The following is a 21,489-nucleotide window of genomic DNA, read 5'->3' on the forward strand; positions in this document are numbered from 1 at the left end:
CTCTTTAGCTTTATTTCTCTTCCATTTATATTAGAGGAACAGAAAGATTTATTGAGTAAAAAACACATAAAATATATGTGATGTCACACTGTAACTCACTCTCTCAAGGCTCCATTACCAACTGGTGGCTGAGAAAATGTAATGCATTTAACTTCAATGTGTTTCCCACTTTTAGAAACAGATGATGACGATGATGATGATGCAAACACTTTTAGAATTGCTAGAGTTGCCAACACAGCAACCTGCAGAGAGAACTTTATGTTAAGGATCTTGCCATTCTTGGCAGCGTACATACAAAACCTCCAAAACATAGGAAATACTTCGACATAACTCACCGCACCACCCAAAGAATGCCCACATAGAACTAGCCTGCAATCTTTCTTCTTTGCAAGCCTGTACAATTCAACTGCTGGAATACCTTTTGCTCGTGCAAGAAAGCCCTACATAAAAAAAACAACCAAGCCTTCTGGTATTGAAAATCAATTACAACGTTAATCATAAATTAACCATACTCGTATAAATCTGTAATTGTAACACACCCTGTGAGCAGCTGGCTTTGGCCCAGATCTTTTCCCCTTGCCATTTGCTGACTGTGATCCTAGATTCAATGCTACTGGGCCTTTTTCACTAGTTAGTCCTCCCCGTATATTGAGTGTAACTTCAGTATCATCTTCACCTTGTGGGCTCTCTGAATCATGATCTTCCTGGAAAAGTGCTCCCTGCAATATATTTGCATCTGCTATTACATCCCTGCGTCATAAGCAACATCCATCAATCAGCATCCTGAATCTGTTCCCAGGTAGAAGAACAGGCAGAAAACAGAAGAGATATGACAAGTCTATGCCCCAAAAAGATGCTGACAGATTCTTCGGGGATTAAAAAATATGAATGGCATTCAATGTATGAGCTTACCTATACTGCTTTGTTCCAATGAAGGATGCAAAAAGTGTATCCCCATTTTCAGCCAAAAGATACCTGTGCTTGGACAAAATAGGAGACAATCAGATCACGAAAAAAGAGGCTTGTTACTTCATATAAAATCCTTCTCATCACGTCCCTTTCTGTAGATATCAACTCCTAGGGATAAGTATATACAGACCATCATACCGGAATCTTTAGCAAAACAAATTAGGTTGTACATCCAGAGGAGTATCATTATAATGAGACATCATGAGTTGTGTTGTGGTGGATATTTTACCTTATTGAATTCTCTCTCTCTCTCTCTCTCTCTCTCTCTCTCTCTCTCTCTTTTGTTATTTTCTGCTTTGTTTCTTCCTTCTTGCTATCACAGTTTTAATTGTTTAGGTTGGGATTTCAAAGCTTAGTAAGCATTAGGCTTACCCAAGACATTCCAGAATCTTTCAAAACCCAGATGGCAGCTTTGCACGGGTATTGATAAGAACATAAGCGTCACTAAGGCATTGGTGAATATTGGAATGTTCAAGCATTTTTGGGTGTAAGCCCAAGGTTAGTGCCGTTAGAGTGTCAATAGCATATGTTTGGGTTTCAAAAATGAGGCTTGGTGGCAAGAAGTCAAGTGCACTTTTGTCAATACAAAGCTGGGGTAGGGTCTAAAACCGTTCCACCCAACTGCTATGCGCATCATTATCAATTATGATGTCTCTTAATGCTAACACAAGGAACAACGATAAAACAACTTACATATGAGAAACAAATGAAGCACCAACGCAAACACAAGGAAACAATTATTGTTTTTTTAATTTATATTTTTCCTTATTTATTTTAAATTTATAAATAACAATAGTTGAGGAAAGAAAGAATAGATAAGCGATCATGCGGAATTGTTGCTGTTGAAGCTGGAGAATCTGCAGTAACAGCCGACTTACGGGACTGCTGAAATGGTGGTTTACAATTTGACAACAGAAGAACTAGTGGGGATTGATCTACAAATTTGTCATACCTAAGAAAGATCTGCTGTACGGGTTTATACTGAGCGTCTGGAACATTATGGTGGCGGCAGGATAATGCATTGTCAAAGTTAGTGTTTTGAAAGAGAAAAAACTAATAATGTTTAGACAATATTTCGGACGACATATATGAATTTATCGATTGTACGGAAATGTCTTAGGTCGGCTAAAGCCTAATATGTTACATGCAGAGCGGAAGAATCAGTTTATGTTTAACAATGCATCCGGCATCGTTTTGTCGTTTTCGATGGAAAGAGATGTGCACAATTAGGCCATTGCCTGAAGCCTTGCGTAAAGCTTCCTTTAAGTAAAGCGAGACAACTGACCTATGCGGTACATGCTCCAGAGAAGGTTGCACGCGTTGTAGCGGTACCAAATGTTCCCCGAACTCAGCTTTGAATTTATTTACGGCTCGTACCACCTCAGCATCGGGTCTCTGGCACCACCGAATTCGACCACCAAAGCGGAACGTTGAGAAATCCGACGAAGAAATGCTTTGTAACAGCGTGGTTCAATTAGAAATGCTAACTTACCTTGTAGACGCATTCAGATAGAATCATGGCACTCAGAAGATCCTGAAGATCAGCCACATCCTCCGCCTTCAGTGCTTGACAAAGAGTTTGTATTTGTTCGTTTCTCCGCTTGTACTCGTCTTGCAGCTTCCGTTCTCGTTCCCGAGCGTCCTGCCACGGCCACTTCCAATTCCACTGCCATCGGGGCCACGGCAACACTTGCGGCAGGGGAGGAGCCACAAACGCGACAAGATCGCGCTGCTGGCGGACCCAAGAATCGAAACGCTGTTGAACAGACCCTATCCAACCAGTCAAGCCGGCCATGGAAGATGAATTGGACCACTGAGCTCTCAGCGGTCACTGAGATCGCCGGGATGGAGCAAGGAAGCAATGGGAATGGCGAAGGGAAAATATTCTCTGAAGAAAAGGGCGAAGCATGAAAGAGGCAGCGAAACGATCAAAAGGAAGGCGAAGAAGCGATGGTGATGAACGATCGGGGAAACAAATACAGCTCTGGTGTGGCAATCGGAGCGTGACTGCGCTGCAAATTATGATGTGAGGTTGAAGGGGAGACGATAATGGAAGGAATGAAGAAGGAAGAGGAGCTATGGAGATCAGGGAAGGTGCTTGGAGCTATGGCGATTAGGAAAGCAAAAAATCAGGGAAGGGGGAAGCGATCGGAAACCAAAAATATGTACAAAACAATCTGTGCAAAACCGAGAAGAAAGAGATTGAAGAAGAAGGTTGATGAAGATGATGAAGCTTCAATTTAAGAGCCACAAACACTTGTTTTTATTTCCAAGATCAACATCACCTTTCACTAGTACTTCCTACATAGAGTCATTCTAGGCACAAAGGTTGTTGATTAGACTTGTTAACTTAGAGATTTTAGATGGAACCCCTTTACTTTTTTTCGTTTGGCATTTTGCAAACTTTGATTTCAACTTCGCCTATAAAATCATAATCCAAGCTATGGCGATGCGGGCAGGCAAGAGCGATCAGAAACCAAAATATGTACAAACAAATCTGTCCAAACCGAGAAGAAAGGGAGAAGAAGGTTGATGTAGAATGTAAGTTTGTGAAGCTGCAAGGCAGAAAGGACATGTGAACCAAGCTTTTGTGTGAGACAAACAAGACACAAGGTAGACAATATATGAAGATGATGAAGCTTGAATTTAAGTTTGTGCTGCAGCTCACCGGCACACAGAACAGAGCAAGAAACACTTGCTTTATTTCCCCTAGTCAACACTACCTTTGACTAGTACATTTAGTCATTCTAGGCACAAAGGTTGTTGATGAGAGTTGTTAACATAGAGATGTTAGATGGAGATGGAACCACTTTACTTTTTTTTGGGTTAGCATTTTGCAAACTTTGATTTCAGCTTCGCCCATGAGATCATAATCCAAGCTATGGCGATGAATGAGAAGCTATGGCTCTGCGATCATAATCCAAGCTATGGCGATGAATGAGAAGCTATCGCAGCAGCGATCAGAAACCAAAATATGTACAAACAATATGTCGCTCGAATTAAGTTTGATGAAAGAAGGTTGATGAAGAGGACGCTCGAATTTAAGTTTGTGAAGCAGCAAGGTAGAAAGGACAAGTGAACCAAGCTTTTGTGTGAGGCAAACAAGACACAAGTTAGACAATTTATTCCCATAGTCCATGCCAACATTGACTAGGACATTGAGTAACTATAGGTAGAAAGGTTGTTGAGAGTTTGTAATGCTTTTTTTCTTCTTCTTTTTACAAAGAGAGATGAGTTAAAGATGGGAAAGTGTAATTTTTTTGGGTGGAAGTACGCAAATTTCACAAATTTGGATAAACTCCCGCTTTACCAACCTTCTTTTGCTCTTCTACAAGATGGTAGAATGTGGTCTCCAAGAGAGTTAACCACACCTTGGACCCTGTGCCCACCAGTGGTCCAAGGCAAGTGCCCCTCGATAGGACCACGGGAAAAAAAACTTTAAAGACAAAAAAAAGGAGGTAGAATGTGCACAAGAGTGAAAGAAGGTTGGTGAAACACGAAGGTAGAAGGTGGCAAAGAGTGAAAGAAGGTTGGTTGGAGCCAACAAGACACAAGTTAGAGAGTTTATCCCCCTAGTCAATGCAGGAGTTGACCAATACATACAGTAATTGTAAGCACAAAGGTTGTTCATGAGCATTGAAATGCTCTTTCTTTTTTAAACAAAGAGAAATGAGATGGAGATGGAGATGGAGATGGGAAAAGTGTACTTCTTTCGGGGTGAAATTTCGCAAGTTTTATAAATTTAGATAAATTCTTGCTTCACCAACTTCCTTTCACTCTTCTACTGGAAGGTAGAATGTGTTTCCACTTTTTCCAAGTTTCACTTTTCTCGAATGTCACTCGGGCAATCTTTTTAAGATTGTCTCTGTGTTCATCAAATAGATTCCTTTGTTTACTTATCTTGATGTTGTAATTGCATGCTCCATCTTTTCAGGACTCCTTCTTATAACATGGATTTCACCCTCGAAAAAATGAGTGTGTTTGTGTGTGTTGGGGTGTCGAAAAAAAAATGCTTTTATGTAGCTCACAAAGGAAGAGGATGCAAAAGCAAAAGGTGCTATTTCATAAGACTTTAAAGATGATTCCTTGCATTACATTGTAGTCTTCCTAGTTTATTTAGGTTTGCATAACACTAGAAGCATCGCTTGTATCGAGAATATCCTACCTTATCTTCCTTCCTTGAGAAGGTTCTTGTTTTATTTTATTTTCATTACACAAGCATGGGAATGAACGAAGGGTAAAGAAGGGCTCACAAATACATAGACTAGTTTGTTTGCAAGCTTGTATTGGCTTAGAGAGCTTGAATTATCTTATGAGAACATTTCAGATTTGTTTGCGACTAGTCAAGCCAAGTGCCAAAGGGTTGATCTAAAGAAAGAGACAAAGAGAAGGACGACTATGACAAAAGCATACAAATTCCCAATGTACTTCATTATTAATGTGTATCTTCATTATCCAAATAAGATTCAAGAATGTGTCCTAGAATTCTAATTCCTTGGACTCCTTTTTTCTTTTTTTGAATAATCTAATTCGAGAATGTGCCCTAGAATTCTAATTTCCTTGGACTCCTTGAATAATCTAGTTGTGTTTCTTGGTGTTTCCTTTTTAATCTCATTATATACGTTTCATTTATCAAATGTTATTATACTGATCACACTCAAGACTTAGTCCTTGTCTATTCCATTGCTTGTAATGCAACTCCCCAACCCTCCATTTGCATTTTTTTGTTGTTGATCCATGTTGCTTCACATCTTGGTCCCCCTTAAGCCTTTTCTCTTTGCCGATCAAAGAAAGGTTGTGAATTTGCATTATAGCACTTTATTTCTTAATCCATGTAACTATATTTTATTAATGTATGTAAACAAGTTCAACTAGAACAAAGCCTTATCTCCTCTTAACCTTGGTTTGCTAAAATAAAGACCAATCCAAACAAAGAAAGCCACATGCATAGAATTTTTTTGCAATAAATAGTCATGTTCACATTTTCTTTCTATTGATTATGTAAAAGGCATTGTTGTACTTGGTGGACCATGATTATGATTCTGCTCAAAGAGACTACAAGTAAGGAGTACTTTTCATAAAGAGAGGACCATAAAGAAAGGGATTAAAGGGATGGCTCCTATTGGCGGTGGGAAAAGAGCCAATAAATAACTCAAGCTTTGCATGGAAAAGAAGGGACAAGAAGTAAAGAATGTGAAAAGGAGCTACCAGTTGGCCATCCACAAGAAGGGTAGATGGATCAATTCATGGCCATCTTCTTGCTCATCTCTTGAAGTAGAGGGCAATTGATTAAGGCTTTTTGTTAAGTTCAGTTCATATTTGAGGGGTTCATAGTTGGTTGCAAAGGTCAAGAGGCTGACCATTTCATGTTCTCAGTTCTTGAAAGTGGTTGGCTAAACGGCTTTCGGGGAGTTTAGTGCACAAGTTGGGAAGAGCAGCCGATTGCTCTATCACTGAGCTTGCCTCTCATCTTAGTTGACATTGAGGGTGATCACAAAGAGTATTGATTTCCCTTGCCCTATCCCCTCCATTGCTAGAGGAGGCCATCTCTCTATTATTACATACAATAGATTATTTACAGTTGCGAGAGGGTCTGAAGCAACTCATCATACACTGCATTTGTGCCCTCTAGTTGCTCCTGCAATGACACATTCTATTAACAAATCTTCCTTAGATTGATGTAGGTTGGCAGTCTGTTCCTAAAAAATCCACGTTACCTCATCTTGGTACTTCATCTGTAGGAATAAATTATTTTCTAATACCTGGAGAGGGATCCAATGGTTGGCCCAAAAGTTTAAGACCTGCACCACATGCACCATGTTTCCCTTAACACCTGCCATTGGCTCTCTGTGGTAGCCCAATCCTAATGATCATTCTTTGTAAGGAGAGGGTCTAAGGGAAATGGATCCACATGGGTGAGGCTTTGAAGAGGTGAAGGAGGTGGAGCTAGTTCTCGAATGCCTCTTTGAAGATGGTGAACTAGTCCACCAACAGTTGATCCTCCACTGCAGTGACCACCTGAGCCATATACTACCTTGGCATCTACCCTGCACTCGTTTCTAATCTGATGAACTCAGACAAGAATATGCAAGTGGTCTTCAAGATTTCATTGCCAGCCTTGCTGGATTAGGTAATCCTACAAAAAATAGTAACTCCCGTCTTCAAAGTAGGCATCACACCGCTTGACGTCTGCCAATTTTGCAGAGCTAGTGCACTGCTTCAACCTGAAATCTCTCTTCCATAGGTATGAGCTGATCCGAACATGGGTCTTGTTGATGTTGAGGTTATCATTCCTCATCATCAGAGTCAAGGATCTCTTCCGCAAGCTCCTCAATCATAGACCACCTTCCATGGCACAACTATGAAAACTTCACTAGACGATTGGCCTTGCCTATTGAGGACATCACTAGTGAAATCCTCAATTGGATGCAAAATGCAAGAGCTTCTTTTGCGCTTCTGCCAATTGGGGTGCTCTGTTCCCTCCATGACGATGAAGATAACATAGATACAAAAAGAGGAGGAAGGTGGCTAGTCAAAAGGCTGGGTAGTAGGAGTAGATTGGTGCAACAAACAAAGAGGTATATTGAATCTGCAAGTGAGGTTGAATAGTAGAGTTCCTAACCAAATGTAGTCGATCCAAATTCGTAACTATGGTTCCTATCAAATCAATGGTGGCATGAGTCTCCGATGCTTTAGCATGATGATTTTGCATTTATAGGACTTCAATGTTAATCCTGCCACATGGCAAAATATGATGCATTTGCGCCACCATGACCAAACAACTAACTGGCATGTCGTCTTATGAGAAATTCACCGAGGCATTGTCAAAACTGAGTCGTCTATTTCCAAGTTCTATTTGTTTGAAGAACTCGCTGCTCAATATGACTTTACTTTGCTTCCATTGTACAGCTTAGAGAACACATTGCCTTCTAAATCTGAGTTGAATTGTACCATTGTCAAAAACTTCCACTAGCTGGTAGGGTCCATTCCAACCCAACTTAAAATTGGTTTTGATAGGTCCCAGATTAGTAGTGTAGAGTAACACAAACATACCCTTCTTCAAATGCTTAGGCACAATATGTCTATCCTGCCAGGCCTTTCTTCTGCATCGAGGCATCGTTTCTTGATAATGGGGTCTAGGTACTCTCCCTAACCCTTAGTGGTTTGGGGTTTCCTATAATTCAACAACTCCCCCATATTGTCTCGGCCTCTAGGTAGCAGGCTGACTACATTCTAAACCAAAGGGGTATCACCAAAAGAGGATGAGGGTGATAGGGTGGCTATGTCCTCATCGAACTCGATTTTAATGGTTAATCTATCAGATCCTCTTTCTACCTTAACTGCACCCATATGCTCCGTATCCTTGGGCTGGATACTAGCTTTTCTCTCTTGGCCTGCTTGCAGAGTTCTTTGCTAAACGCTCTGGCTTGGGTCCTAGTTATTACATTTAGGGGCACCAAAGATACTTGGACCTTTTTAATACTCAACAAATCAATGCTAGTCTTAGGATCTATAGTCACCGTTCTAGGGGTCCTATGCATTGGACAAATTTTGTAGAGATACAACCAAAGCACAATGGTGCACTCGTATTGGTGGTAGTTGCCACAGGTAAGGGTGATTATTTTTCTAGGGCAATCCTTTAGATAGTGGGGTCCTTGGCATTTATAGCATGCTATCAGCTGATTGGCGGGTATCTTATATGGACACTCACTAGCTTGGTGGGGACTCATAAGTGATCTACGGGTCAAGGTATTCATATTATCCCTAGCCTTTTGAGAGATGGGGGCCATTTGGTAGACTTGGATATACTATTTTTGTCCTGCTAAATATAATGGCTTCTGTAGCTAGATTAGTGTGGAGGTCTCCTATATTGCAAGTAATCACTCACTAAGAGAGTGTGGTCTAGCTCTTCCCATTCACTATGTGGCTCCCCAATCATGACCTGATTCATAGGGGTGATCTGGGTGTAAGAAAATAATACAACGTCTGTGCTCAACAGATAACAGGATCATACGTAAGAGAGAAAACAATATAGTATGGAGAATAAAAAAATTGATTATTGTAGAACTGATACAATAGATGGCGCTGCCTCCCAACCGTGCGCTCCTATGAAAGAAGCTTCGATGGCGTGCTGGAAACAGTAGAAGACGGAGGCTGGATGCTAAGGAGTCAGGGTTGCTGTAGCCAGTGATGAAATGGGCTTCACGGGCTTGCTCTTATATAGCCACTAGTCGTAGTTGGTTAGGCTCAATTGGGTGACCGACCTAGTCCACCCAAAACGGTCGATTGGGGGTCGGTCCCGAAATAGGCCACCGACCATACGATAGAACCGGTGCACAAAACAGAGCAATTGACCTACGCTTACCGTTCGGTTCAAAGCCATCCGGGATCATCTGAGGCTCCAAACGAGCCCCGCAACCCAAGAGTGGGCTACCCCGGGAAATGCTCCGCCTACCCTCAGTGCGGTCAGTCAAGGGATGCCTTTTCTCCGTTTGGCCCAGAGCCATTCGGGATCATCTGAGGCTCCCGCAACCCGAGAGTGGGTTGCCCCGAGAAATGCTCCGTCTACCCTCAGTGCAGTCAATCAAGGGATGCCTTCCCACACTTGCATGTAGCCTAGTTGGCGGTGTGCCAACTCTATCTGAAGCCATCCAGCCATCAGGCCACACATGGCCCCCATCTGGTGTCCAAACCAGGACCTACCGGATAACCGAGCTACTCAAATGCCTTCTCCTCGTATGGGGGGCTTACAAGTAGAGTTAGCTGGTTCCCGCGTAGTCACACGAGAGTGGAGAATTGTTATCTAACACTGGGGTGGTAGTGGTTGAGGACCCAGGGTTGATGGAGGTAATAGAAGGTTTTGAGCCTTATATTGCCCTTGATTGGCCAGAGGGGCTCCTTAGATGTTCAATTGTCCTTGATTGGACAGATTCGGTGGTGTAAGCAAGGTCAGGGGGGGCCTTTGTTGTCACATTGGCTAGGGAATGACCTTCAGATAGCAAAAGTTCCTAACCTAGCATTCAAGGTGGACTAGACCTTATTGGATGCATAGGCGATGGCCTAGGCATAGACACACTTATATTGGGCATTGCTTCCTAGGGTGGAGCTATAGGGTAGGGAGTGCCTTCTGAGCCTCCACCCTAGGTTGGATATAGAGGGGGGTAGGGCAGCCATTGTTTGTGGTAATGTGTTTCAGTCCCTTCACTCATTAGTGCCATATGATTTTGTGCTCAATAATTGGTCGAAATCCTTGGCTGAAAAGTGCCATTGAATGAGGGTTCTCCCTCATAGAAATGCACATGCAAATTTGTAATACTCATTGGTACGATGGGAATTGGGATACTCCACACGACTTCTAGCACATGTGATGTTGGAGGGGACTATGGCTCCACTGGCACTCTAGTTATCCTTGCAATTGGATTTACCATGTCATGGTTAGACTACCCAAACCTTCCCATTATGTTGTATATAGAGTCTCTGAGCTGTGAGACTATGGTAAAAGGTGTGGAGGAATGGGGTTTGGACTGAACTAAAATTGGGGGCCATAGAGGCCTCGAGGCTTGGGTTTTCACCCATTTCTCCATCAAGGCTCATGGATTCCTCTGAGCTTGAGATACAGCTTGAGGAGGCCCATGTACGAAGTGCGATCTCATAGTTGCATTCCTAGATGCAGTTGACGCTAAGGTGGGTACTTGGCTAGATAAGATGTTATTGGAAATGCTATCCTCCGATTCCAATCTAAATGGAAGCGCCGTATTAGACCTCAGATGGAGTTGACATTGAGGTGGGTACTTGGTTGGATAAGATGTTATTGGAAGTGTTACCAGACCTCAAGTGCATTGTCAGTCTAGATGTTCACACAGTGGTCCTGCCAATCATTTGACCAAAGCTAGAATTTCAAACAAACCTCTTAGTTTCTTTCTCTTCCAAAACATTTCACCTCTTCCACACTCAAAAACACATTCCCACATCCATCTGTAGCTTGTTTCAAACTATCTGTATTTCACTTTTTGTTTCACTATATTCCCTCCTTTCGGTTCATATCTCTCTTCCACATGTGAAAATCTCTCAAAGAAAACCTATATCTAAGCTCTCTTTGCCCCTCTTCTCTCTTATTTTGCTATTTTGTCCATTCATTTATTCTCTCTCTCTCTCTCTCTCTCTCTCTCTCTCTCCCCCCCCTCTCTCTCTCTCTCTCTGTGTAGTAAATTTGACTTGGTGCTACGTTACAGCTAATACGATGGCATCATTGTGATGATGCTATTGCAATGGTAATAAGTTAAGGTTATCTGCCGATGTGTATCATTATGGCTAACTCCACTGCACCACCTTATGGCTAACTCCACTATGTTGCATTAATTTCATCCCACCGCACACTGTGTTATGTGGCCATCTCCGTGTGCATTGTGTTATGTAATGCTACGGGCGCTACATTAATCCTATTGCAATGTTTGAGTTGACTTTCTAATGCAAGGTGGGTAGGTGGCTGATAGCATTAAATGCGACAGCTGGTAGTGTCAGGGTTAGGTGGATTGTTGCATCTAAAGTGTTATATTGCAATGGCTTACCATGTTAGCCTTATTGATTTGATGCCATGTTAAGAATTATTTCAATGTCTTCTCTGCGCATAGCGTGTCGATGGGTTTGATGATTTTGACTTTTTCTACAAGGTTTCTAAGCTTCTAGGAGTCATATGACATCAAAAACACATTTGGGGGCAAAATGGGGACTTTTTAATGATTTGACACTTTTGGACTTCCCAAGACCTCAAAATTCACCGCAAAAGCATCATTTTACATCTTTTTCTTGCCTAAACACCTTAGCAAAGCTAGATTTACTAATAATTAACAACAACAAACACCAAAAAACAACTCACATTCACCTCAAATGCTTAAAAAATGGGAAAAGACGGCTTTTCTTCTTTTTTCTGCTCAAGCACTTCCTATTCTCAAAAATCGACACTCCTAGTTAAGCTAAAAAGCATTGGGAAATGGGTAGATATCCCCAGCAATGGTGTTAAAAATGTGTAGTCCTAGTTGTGAATCATGTGTTGTGGGGTTGTTGTCGATACACTGGTGAGCTCCACTCCACTACTCTAGGTTGGAGCAATGCAAGTTCTTGTCAACCGTTAATGTCACTCTAATAGCTTTTGAATTATTGCAACATGATTCCCCAAGAGGGAATGGGGTGGGGAAGAGGAGGGAGAGAGGGGGAGGGAATAGGGATAAAGGCAGAGAAGGGGGAAAGACAAGGTGGGAGTGGAAATCACAATTGCACAACAAGGAAATAAGAGAATCCTTTACAACTCATAGAGAGAAAAGAGAGCTTGTATTTAAAAGTGCACACAACAAGTGAAGACCAAAGTCAAATGTTTGGTCTTTTACACATCTCACCTTTTGTAGGGAGGGCCAACCCTTTTCATCCTTGCACTCCCTCTATTCTCTCTCTTTGCAGTTTGCTTGGGCCTAACCGGCTCCAAGGCATCAATTCTTATACAAGCTACTCTACAATCCTTATAAGATCTACAAGAATGTCCCAATATGAAAATGGCACCTTTGTTAGGCAATGTGGTTAATACCATTCAAGCATCGAGGGTTTCTTTCACCCTCAAATGTGATCCCATGCATGCTACTCATAGCATTCTTGTATTCGAATACCTCTATAATGGCAGCCCACTCAATGGTTTGAGGTTCACGAGCCCTCACATTGGTCCAGGGATAGATGCAAACTCTAAATGAAATGCAACAACTTTCCCTTCTTCTAAATGTCATTCACTAAAAGGGAAAGTCTCTAGAGTTGCTGCAAATACTCATGGATTATGCCCGTTTGAGATTGTGCATACAAATTTGCCCAAGTACTACTCGTGAGGATACAAAGGTAGTAGCCACCAACTTTTTAATCTCTATCCATGTGGTCAGCCTTTGTGGAGATCCCTCATGTTCCACCACCAGGCCAGAGCAAATATAATGTGCTCCTCCTCATGTTTGGGATAGAAGAGAAAGTAGTCTTTTACTTCATGATCCATTCCTCTAGCTCATTGGGAGTGTGTGTGTGTCATCTTTAAACTTATGCACAGTGAGCTTATCCTTGATATGTTTTGCTCCATAATTCTTGCTTTGGCCACCCCCAAATGTATGGGCATCATAACACGTAAGTTTCACGTAATGACGGAATGGCATCTCCTCGTGGGTGGCCACAAGTAAGGCTAGAAAGAGTGTAATGCCTCAAACACTAGTAAGGCTAGTAGGAGAGTAATGCCTCAAACATTCTCATAAAATGTAGAGCCACCTATCGGATGCATGAACTCTATATAACTATAAGTAATCATTAGTGACGCAATGCAAGCATGAACCCTAGAATTTGTATGCCCACCAAATTCATATGGATACAAGGGTTATTTGCAAAAAGGTTAAGAGGAGGGTTGACCTCTCTCCCACTTCTATGGACTGCCATGTGAACCCAAAACAACTCTAGGCATGCTAGCTAGTGTGAATGGAGTAATTGTGCTCATAGGAGCACCCATAAAATGCACACTACTAGGTCAACCCAAGATAGGTAGATTCATCTACAAAGGTCTAGAGAGGCTTAGCGACAAACTATAGGATGGGATGAAGTGTTAAGGAGTGCAGAGAATGCATCCTCAATGCCATACATAATCCCCATAATAGGGATTAGGCTACTCTAATTGAAATAGTATGGACTAAACCCAATTGTGCATGGAGCATCTATACAGCCCCTACATGGTCAGGAGAATGCATCTTGACTGTCCAATCCCCATGAATGGGTATAGGCTACTTATGTTTGTCCGGTAGTCTGGTAATGGTGTGCAGTGACTTGGTTGAGCTGCTAGCCAATTTTCTTAGAGATTTGATGATTGATTTTCTGCTCCAACTGGATAAATGTACCATGGAGTATGCAGGTGAAGGAACTGTGCTTGCACCTCCTGAGATGTAGGAGTGAGGGGATGAGTAGTAGGAACATCTGTACCACCAGTGGGTGTACACATTGTGGAAGGCACATGCTCATGCTAAACAACCTTAGATGGTAAATCACTGTCATTTGATGACTCCTCAACATGAGGGACATGCTTGGGTGGCATAGCTTCTTGCAAGAAAGTCCCAATCTTGCAGACACAGCTACAAGTATGACCATAGTATAAAGAAAGGAAGTAGCTTAATGAAATACATAGGGGGAATAACACTATAATAGGACTATAATCAGCACTTGATGCTGTGTCTGAAACACACAAAATGTTGATAGAGAGACTCAAGTTGAAGAGGCTTCAAAATGGGCCCAAATGAGCCCAAACAAAGTTGTGAAAGGCCTTGAGAAAGGGTTGTAAAAATCTTCTCTTTCCTCCCTCTCTCTTTTTTTGGTTTTTTTTTTGGGAGGGGGTTTCCTATTGCACCTAGGATAGTTAGTACACTAACATAAGACAATTAGGGCTTTGAGTTAATCTAACCTAACTCAACCTAGTACTTAACCAAATCCTAGTCAATTTAACCCAAGCTAACTAACCGAACCCAGCCTAACTAAATTTAATCCAACTAACCTAACCTAAATTGTTATAATTAACTTGCTTAAAACTAACCTTGAGACTGGGCAGCCAATTGCATGAGCGCCAGCAAAAATGGAAAGATCACCACACAAGTTCCTAGCATCCTCCTATGCCTTTCATCGATGGATTGCAAGCCCAAATCGTGTACTTGCAAGTTGTTACTTTAGATAATCAAAACATTAGTAGAATTTTCTTATACCATCCTAATCTTGTGTGATACAGTCGGCTACATGTCCAATATTTCAACCACTTCTTTCACAAAGCTAGAGTAAGAGGACTTTGTGGGCTTTCCAAGCTATTGGAGATGCAAGTATAGGTCATCACTCAATTCCAACAAATAGACTGTTGCTCATTTGTTTGATCTGCTCTCACCCAATGTCTCAAAAAAACTTTAAAAATCTCTTGAGTTGATCTAAGGGCAGCTTCAATCAAACCCATAGTACAATCTTCCTATGTTGTTCTACTATTTTGTGGTATAGTCTGTTGCATGTCCTACATTTCAAGCACTTCTTTCCCAAAACCGGAGTGAGAGGCCTTTGTATGATTTATAAGCTATTGGAGATGTGGGTATAGGTTGTCGCTTGACTGCCAACAAATAGATTGTCGCTCATTTTTTTGATCTGTCGTCACCCAATGGATCAAACAGACTTTGAAAAGCTCTTGAATTAATTTTCAAATCAAATTAATTTGTGCACAGCTTCAAGAATAGGAGGGTTGGCTGGCTGGATAGTGCATTGAGAAATTGTCCTAATAGGACTCCTTCAATAGATTTGGCAATGCTCAATTTGCCTAGTGTGTGAGCTAATGTTAGCTTAGTTGAGTTGCAGCAGCTAAGTCAGAGTAGGTAAAGGGAAAACAAAGGTTCCAAGGTCAAAGCTCTAAGAAAAGGGGGAAGTACCTTACATTAATTATCCTTGGCCAACTATAGGATTGTATGAATTCTCTCTAACTCCTTCTAAGCATTTTGATTGAGAAAATTGTGATCTTTGAGTGTAGAAGGTAGCTTGACTTAGCATCCATATAAAGATTCAAAGGGTGATATTCCAATGGAAGTGTGCTTAGTAGAAAATGGGTTTTTTTTGGCTCAGAACTACTGAGCTACAAAGATAATTAGATTCAAATATAGAATAACCTGATAATAACTGTTCACACTTACAATGGGCAAGGTGCCCTTTAAGTAATCCTTCCAACCAAAGGTCATCCATGTCTTATGATGTTGTCGAGCATTCAACCTGTCTAGCTATTCAAACTAGATTGACAATGCAATCACCTAGGACAATGATAAACATAACTACCTATCAAAGTGATAGTAGTATGGTCTTAAATGCATGTCACATTTGGTCTCCAGTAGGAGGTTGGATGTGCGGCCTTAAGTGCATCACATGTGGTCTCCAATAGGAGGTTGGATGACACTCTACCTGGTGTTGGACATACTGGAGATTGGATGAGGCAAACCTATAACACTTGGAATGAGTTGTGCTAGCTTTGGGGTTGATGCATCAGGACTAGAGCTTGGAGTGGTTGGCTGGCTGCGCACTGCAGAGACTGAAAACTTCAAAGTTGAGCTACCTTCTGCTGTTTTACCACCTCCCCTACTATTGTCTGTAGAGTTGAGTGCAACTACCACCTACCATCGAAGCCGTGCGATTTATATGGGATGGTCCAACTCCAACAAATTGGCTAGATATTGGGCACACTTCCTGGCTACTAGCCAATTGGGTTGGGCCTATGGGGTTGCCAGGACTTTTGAGGGGGGATTGATTGAGCACACAACTGAATAGGGGCTAACAATTTATAGTAACTTGATAATACCATGAACAAATGGAACATTTCTAGTTGTCATTATGCTCAATATGGTGTCTATTATATGAGGAAGAACAAGCATATATCAATGTAGCAGGACCAAATAAAACAACATGTACCAAGCAAGCATGGCCTATCATTGGTGTAGCACACTAGATAACGACAAAGATACACTCAAGCAACAAATAAGGTAGACAAAGTTGAAGAAATATGGGTATGCAAATAGGAAGCTACCACTCTGCTAGTGGCATCCATAAGCGTGCATGGGTAGCTATTAGTCAAATATCTACTCTCTACCAAGTAATCAAACACCACTCAATTATCCACATAATTATCTTATAGATTCTTATTTGGTGCATTATTTGCCCCTTCCTATTCTTGATTCAGCCCCATGGATCGTGCAAAGGTCATGGTTGTTGGAGGGTTGTCGCTGAAGATCCTTTTCTTGTGCCCTTGTGGGACCTTCCCTGGCTCCTCCTTAAGTCCCATTTCTTTGAGTGGGACTTTTATTGGATTCTCATCATTTTATGTCTTTGACATGCCGTGTTCGTAAGTCCGAGATTTTGCATGACATTTTGTCTTCCTTCTCTACATAGAGATTCCTTCTAGATCATTTGATTGATTACATTATATTGAGGGCTTTGCTTGGTAGTTTCTTTGAGCCCAATAAGGTTGTGTCAATCTAGAGCTTTATTTGTGTGAGTCATCAAATCGAGAGGAATTTGATAATACACCATACAAATGTCTAAAATGAGGGCTATGGTGGCCGAAGAGGTTTAGAGCATATTGGGTTCTAGGGAAGTCCTCTAAATTAAAACTGATATTACATTGGAAGGCTCAAATGGTTATTGGGTACTAGTATAAATTTTTAGGCATAAAAAAGAAGAAGAAAAAAAAAATCCCAAATGCTAGTGCCTAAAGAGAGAATCACACCAAATACCAGGTGCACCCAAATGTGTATGTCACAATAGAGTGAAATATCACCAAAACTCAAAGCTCAAAGCATCAAAAGATACAGCTGACTCATGTGCATGTACTATGCATCCATATGAGCAAATCTGGCCCAAAAGAAAATGCCAATTGCAATGGTAATCCAAAATGCCAATAAGTGCCAAATGGCTCAAGCATAAACACCGTCCATGGGCATATGCATCAACAATATCTCATCCAAGAGAGCATAACACTATCAGTGCATCACCTACAATGTGTCAAATGGCTGTCCCTCAGCATAAAATAGCATCCATAAAAAATAGCATCCCACAAGGCAATCTGGGCCTATCAGCGCATGCAATAAGGATTGCAATGCATCAGAAACTCATCCAGTCCCATTTGATGTCATTCAATTTGCCCTACAATTTGGAGTTATTGGTGTAGGACCACTTGTTGTTTCATATGTGGAGGAGTGCCTTGGGATATCAGGGGGTAATGTGTCTTTGATTGGCCCTAGAACTTGATGAAGTTATTAGGGTTGTGTACCCTTTGTTGGTGAGGAGCTTCTTTCCATGGTAGCAACGTGTTGTTAAGGTCTCTAGTATCTTTTTTCATAGCAAGTATTATCAATCTACGCCGTATTTAGGAGTAGGTTCTTGTGTAGCTATTGTCGATGTATTCTTCACTCGTAGTGTTGTAGACTCAAACCTTTTAGGGTCTCTACTCTAGCTGTTGTAGCTAAAGAAGGGTGAAGTTGTCCTTGAGGCAAGAAAGAGAGGTGGGTTGCTATGTATGATGAAACTTAGGTATAACAAATGTGAGTGTTCTCATTGCAGTGATTTGTTGAGTCCCAACCTTCTTGTGCCTTCATCGATTAGAGCCTCTCGCATGTTCAAACTTCATTATATGACCATAATAAAGTGATATATGTTCTTTATAGCAAATGTGAGTAGGACCACAGTGTCTCAGAGAGCTTGGATTTTTCGTAAGCCCAAGTTGCTTCTGAGAAAGCTATTAGTGAGGCTAATTCCTCATTCACATTGGAAGGTTCTTGTGTGACTTCCCCATTCTGTGTGGTGTGATAGGTCCTTGTGTAGCTACCATGAAGCTTGATGCCAAATTTCTTACTAAGGAAGCTTCTTGTGTAGCTTTCAAAGTAGATTCCATTCTTTTCATGGCAATTTCTTGTATTATTGTCTCTTTTTTGGAGATAGGTTCTTGTGTAACTGCTATCATTTTCCTTGAAGGTGATGTAGTGAATTCAACGGTGTTTTGATAGATTGATGGTCGAATAGGTTCTTGTATTATGTGAGATAGGCTCTTGTGTAAGTACTCAATAGGAGGTAGAGGATGTTATTTGTGTGTGATCCTCCTATATTGGTGCTTTTCCCTTGTCCTTGAGTGTCTAGATTAGGAAGCATTTGTCAATTTCACATGCACTAGCTGAGTAGGGTCATAACACTCCACCCTCATTCCATGCACAACACCCCACTCGCAGGTTTCAGGCATAATATCAGGAGCTAGAATTTCTGCCCCCCCACACCCAGTTCATGTTGTCACGTTGCATTGCGATTTATTCTTCAAGGTTACCCAAATAATTGCACATCTAAATTTCCAAATCAGGCTAAGTCAGAGTCCCACACTAGGTCAAAAAATGTCTAGAGTAGTCCCAAAATCTCCAAAATGGTGCAAATTGGCCAAAACTGAAAAAACATTGAATTAGCATTAATTCAGTGCCATTGAATTATTTGAGCGGCAACAAGCATTGAATTAGGTTAATTCAACGATGGTGGATTAATTCAATGCCACTAAATTACAGCTAATTTAGCACCAAAAAACTACAGATACCCTCTTCCTTGCCAAAAAATGTTGTTTTAGCTGATTTAGTAAGGTTCTACCAAAATTTTTCGAGGACTCCAAACTACTTCCAATTTGCAAAAACTACTTTTAACTCCATAATATCAAATCTCCGCATGTCTTATAGCTTGTCAATTGGGCTCCAAAGTATGTTTCAAGATTATTATTCCTTTGGGGAGATGAAGTCCACAATTTAGAAGCATTCACCAATGGCTTTGCACAGCTATATCCACCCCCTCTACTATCACTACCCCATCTCTAGCTCCATATTCCTCTGCCACCCCCTCCATCTCCTTGAATTTACTTGGAAATATCACCATCAAAGAGCTTCAACCAGAAGCTGAAATGCCACCATCGCCCCAAGAATGAGGCCAATAGTTTGTTACTCGATCAACTAAAAGAAGAAAGCATGCAACCTAGGTGTCCCTCTTCACTGAGCACACCATGACTAGATCCACTATCTAGCCATTGGGCCAACAATGGATGCAACAACTGGGAGGCGAAGTGGTGCACTCATGGTTTTGTTTCAAAGATAACCTAGATTTCACGCTCTGTTATCTGCGACCCAGAAGTGGCCCCCACCTCGAAGCTGTTGGCATCACTGCGGTGGCAAAAGGGTTGCCCTGCTCTCTAGACCTCAAGCTCGTGGCCCAATTTGTGGACCACTACAATAACAACACCGATGTCACCCACCTCACGAACAACATGGGATGATAGGTTCACCTACATTTCATTGTAGATATCGCTAGATCAGTCTTTTGGCTTCCAATGATGGTTGAACCTTGGGTCTAGGAAAGAGGGTTGGAAGGCCACATCAAACACCTGGTTGGATGAGATAACAAGAAACACAAAGGAGTAATCCCCTTCAAGGATATCACATAGCTCGATCTCGTCAAACCCACTAGTGTTCTCCAATTCCTTGCCAGGGTCAAGATGGCAACCATCACAACATAATCCTACCCAACTTTCTCTTACACTTAGTGGAGCCTTACAAATTCAAAGCCAATTGGGTCGATCATTACTACAAGGAGCTGCGACATTAGTGTGCGAATCACATGAAACAAATTGGCAACCAATCTTATTCATGCCATTCATCATGCATATGGTTGAAATAGCATACCCCTGAGGGCAATATGGGGCAGCTGATAGAAATACACCACCTCACTACCCTACTCTGATCTAGTCTATCGATGGCCAGGCACAAGCGGATGACCAACAGGATGACTCCTAATAAGAGGCAAAAGACAAAGCTATATGGGACAAAATCATGCCAGCCCATCAAGAAGAGCAAAGGCCAAGCCAACCACCATTGAAGGTCACAAACAAGAGGCATACCAAGAACAACAACAAGATTAGTAGCAGGAACACCAACAATAGTAACAATCGCAACAAGACATTGAAAATCACTTGTATAATGATTTGCTTGTCGACTTCGGTACACCCTATGGCTCAGGCTTGCCAAGAAGATCTCATAAGCTAAATGAGTTGGGCAGTCTACTAGATAGTATTAAAGGCAAGCAGCCAATGGCACCACCACATGCCCCTACTGGCTGAGATTGGATCGACCTCCAAGAAGCAATGGGCCATTATTGCTCCAATAACTATGCCTCAACAGATCAATACTAACAGCTCAAGACTCGGGACCCAAAGAAAACAATGGACATGGATTGGCACTTCATGGAATATCTAGTGCATAGCACTCAAGTCGCTTTAACCATCTATCAGAGAAACGTGAGCTAGAACTTTCCCTTTCCATGATGGTAGATAGGATGAAAACCCAGCTGATGGAAATGGAGCAAGCCCTCCAATCAAAACACGTTGGAGTCACAACAATTTAAGTAATGGGCCAGCAACTTGAGGAAACCACTAGACATGACCGAGCTTCCATTGTCACACTCCAGGAAAGGCTTCAAATCTTGGAAGAAGAGATATCAATGAAACAAGCAAGATCAGACAGCCTGGAGAGACAAAATTCCGACCTGGACAAAGAATTCCAAGAATGCTGCAAGACAGCTAAACAGGTCCAGGTCGAGCAAAACCGACAAATCGAGGCTTTGCATTCTCAACTACAAGGGGCCCTCCAGCTTAGCTAGCAACTAGAAACCATAGGCTACAAGCCTCTTGAGGAGCTTGACATTGATAGCCATTGAGATGAACAATTGAAACAACTTCTGCGAGCATCAGTTGACCTAGGCACTCACTCATTAGAACCACACATAGTGGAGGACATGCTGTACTTTGACCTAAACTGCCTCATAATGGCCTCTGTATAGTATGGCATCGATCTTTCTAGCTTGCTCCCACTTAGTACAATCTTAGAGGTCCTCCGCCACCACCCCATCCAAGCCTGTCTAATTTTCGCCATGGATTTT

General features: G+C 41.7%; 1 protein-coding gene across 4 annotated transcripts in view; it reads right to left on the bottom strand.

Annotated features, from left to right (window-relative positions):
* The window catches only part of LOC147883273 (lipase class 3 family protein), a 59,162-nt gene extending 55,973 nt beyond the window's left edge, over positions 1-3,189 (bottom strand). For all 4 annotated transcript variants that reach the window (XM_087399336.1, XM_087399335.1, XM_087399333.1 and 1 more), the window contains exons 1-6: positions 2,462-3,189; positions 2,255-2,364; positions 913-975; positions 540-750; positions 336-440; positions 100-242 (exon numbers count right to left, since the gene is read on the bottom strand). In XM_087399336.1, coding sequence (XP_087255462.1) covers positions 100-242; positions 336-440; positions 540-750; positions 913-975; positions 2,255-2,364; positions 2,462-2,764 — 935 coding nt within the window. In that variant the 5' untranslated portion in view covers positions 2,765-3,189. The remainder of the gene's footprint in view (positions 1-99; positions 243-335; positions 441-539; positions 751-912; positions 976-2,254; positions 2,365-2,461) is intronic.
* Positions 3,190-21,489: the final 18,300 nt, after the last annotated feature.

The sequence above is a fragment of the Dipteris shenzhenensis genome, chromosome 28 (assembly GCF_047967505.1).
Source record: "Dipteris shenzhenensis isolate YYH24624 ecotype China chromosome 28, Dip_SZ_1.0, whole genome shotgun sequence".
NCBI lineage: Eukaryota > Viridiplantae > Streptophyta > Polypodiopsida > Gleicheniales > Dipteridaceae > Dipteris > Dipteris shenzhenensis.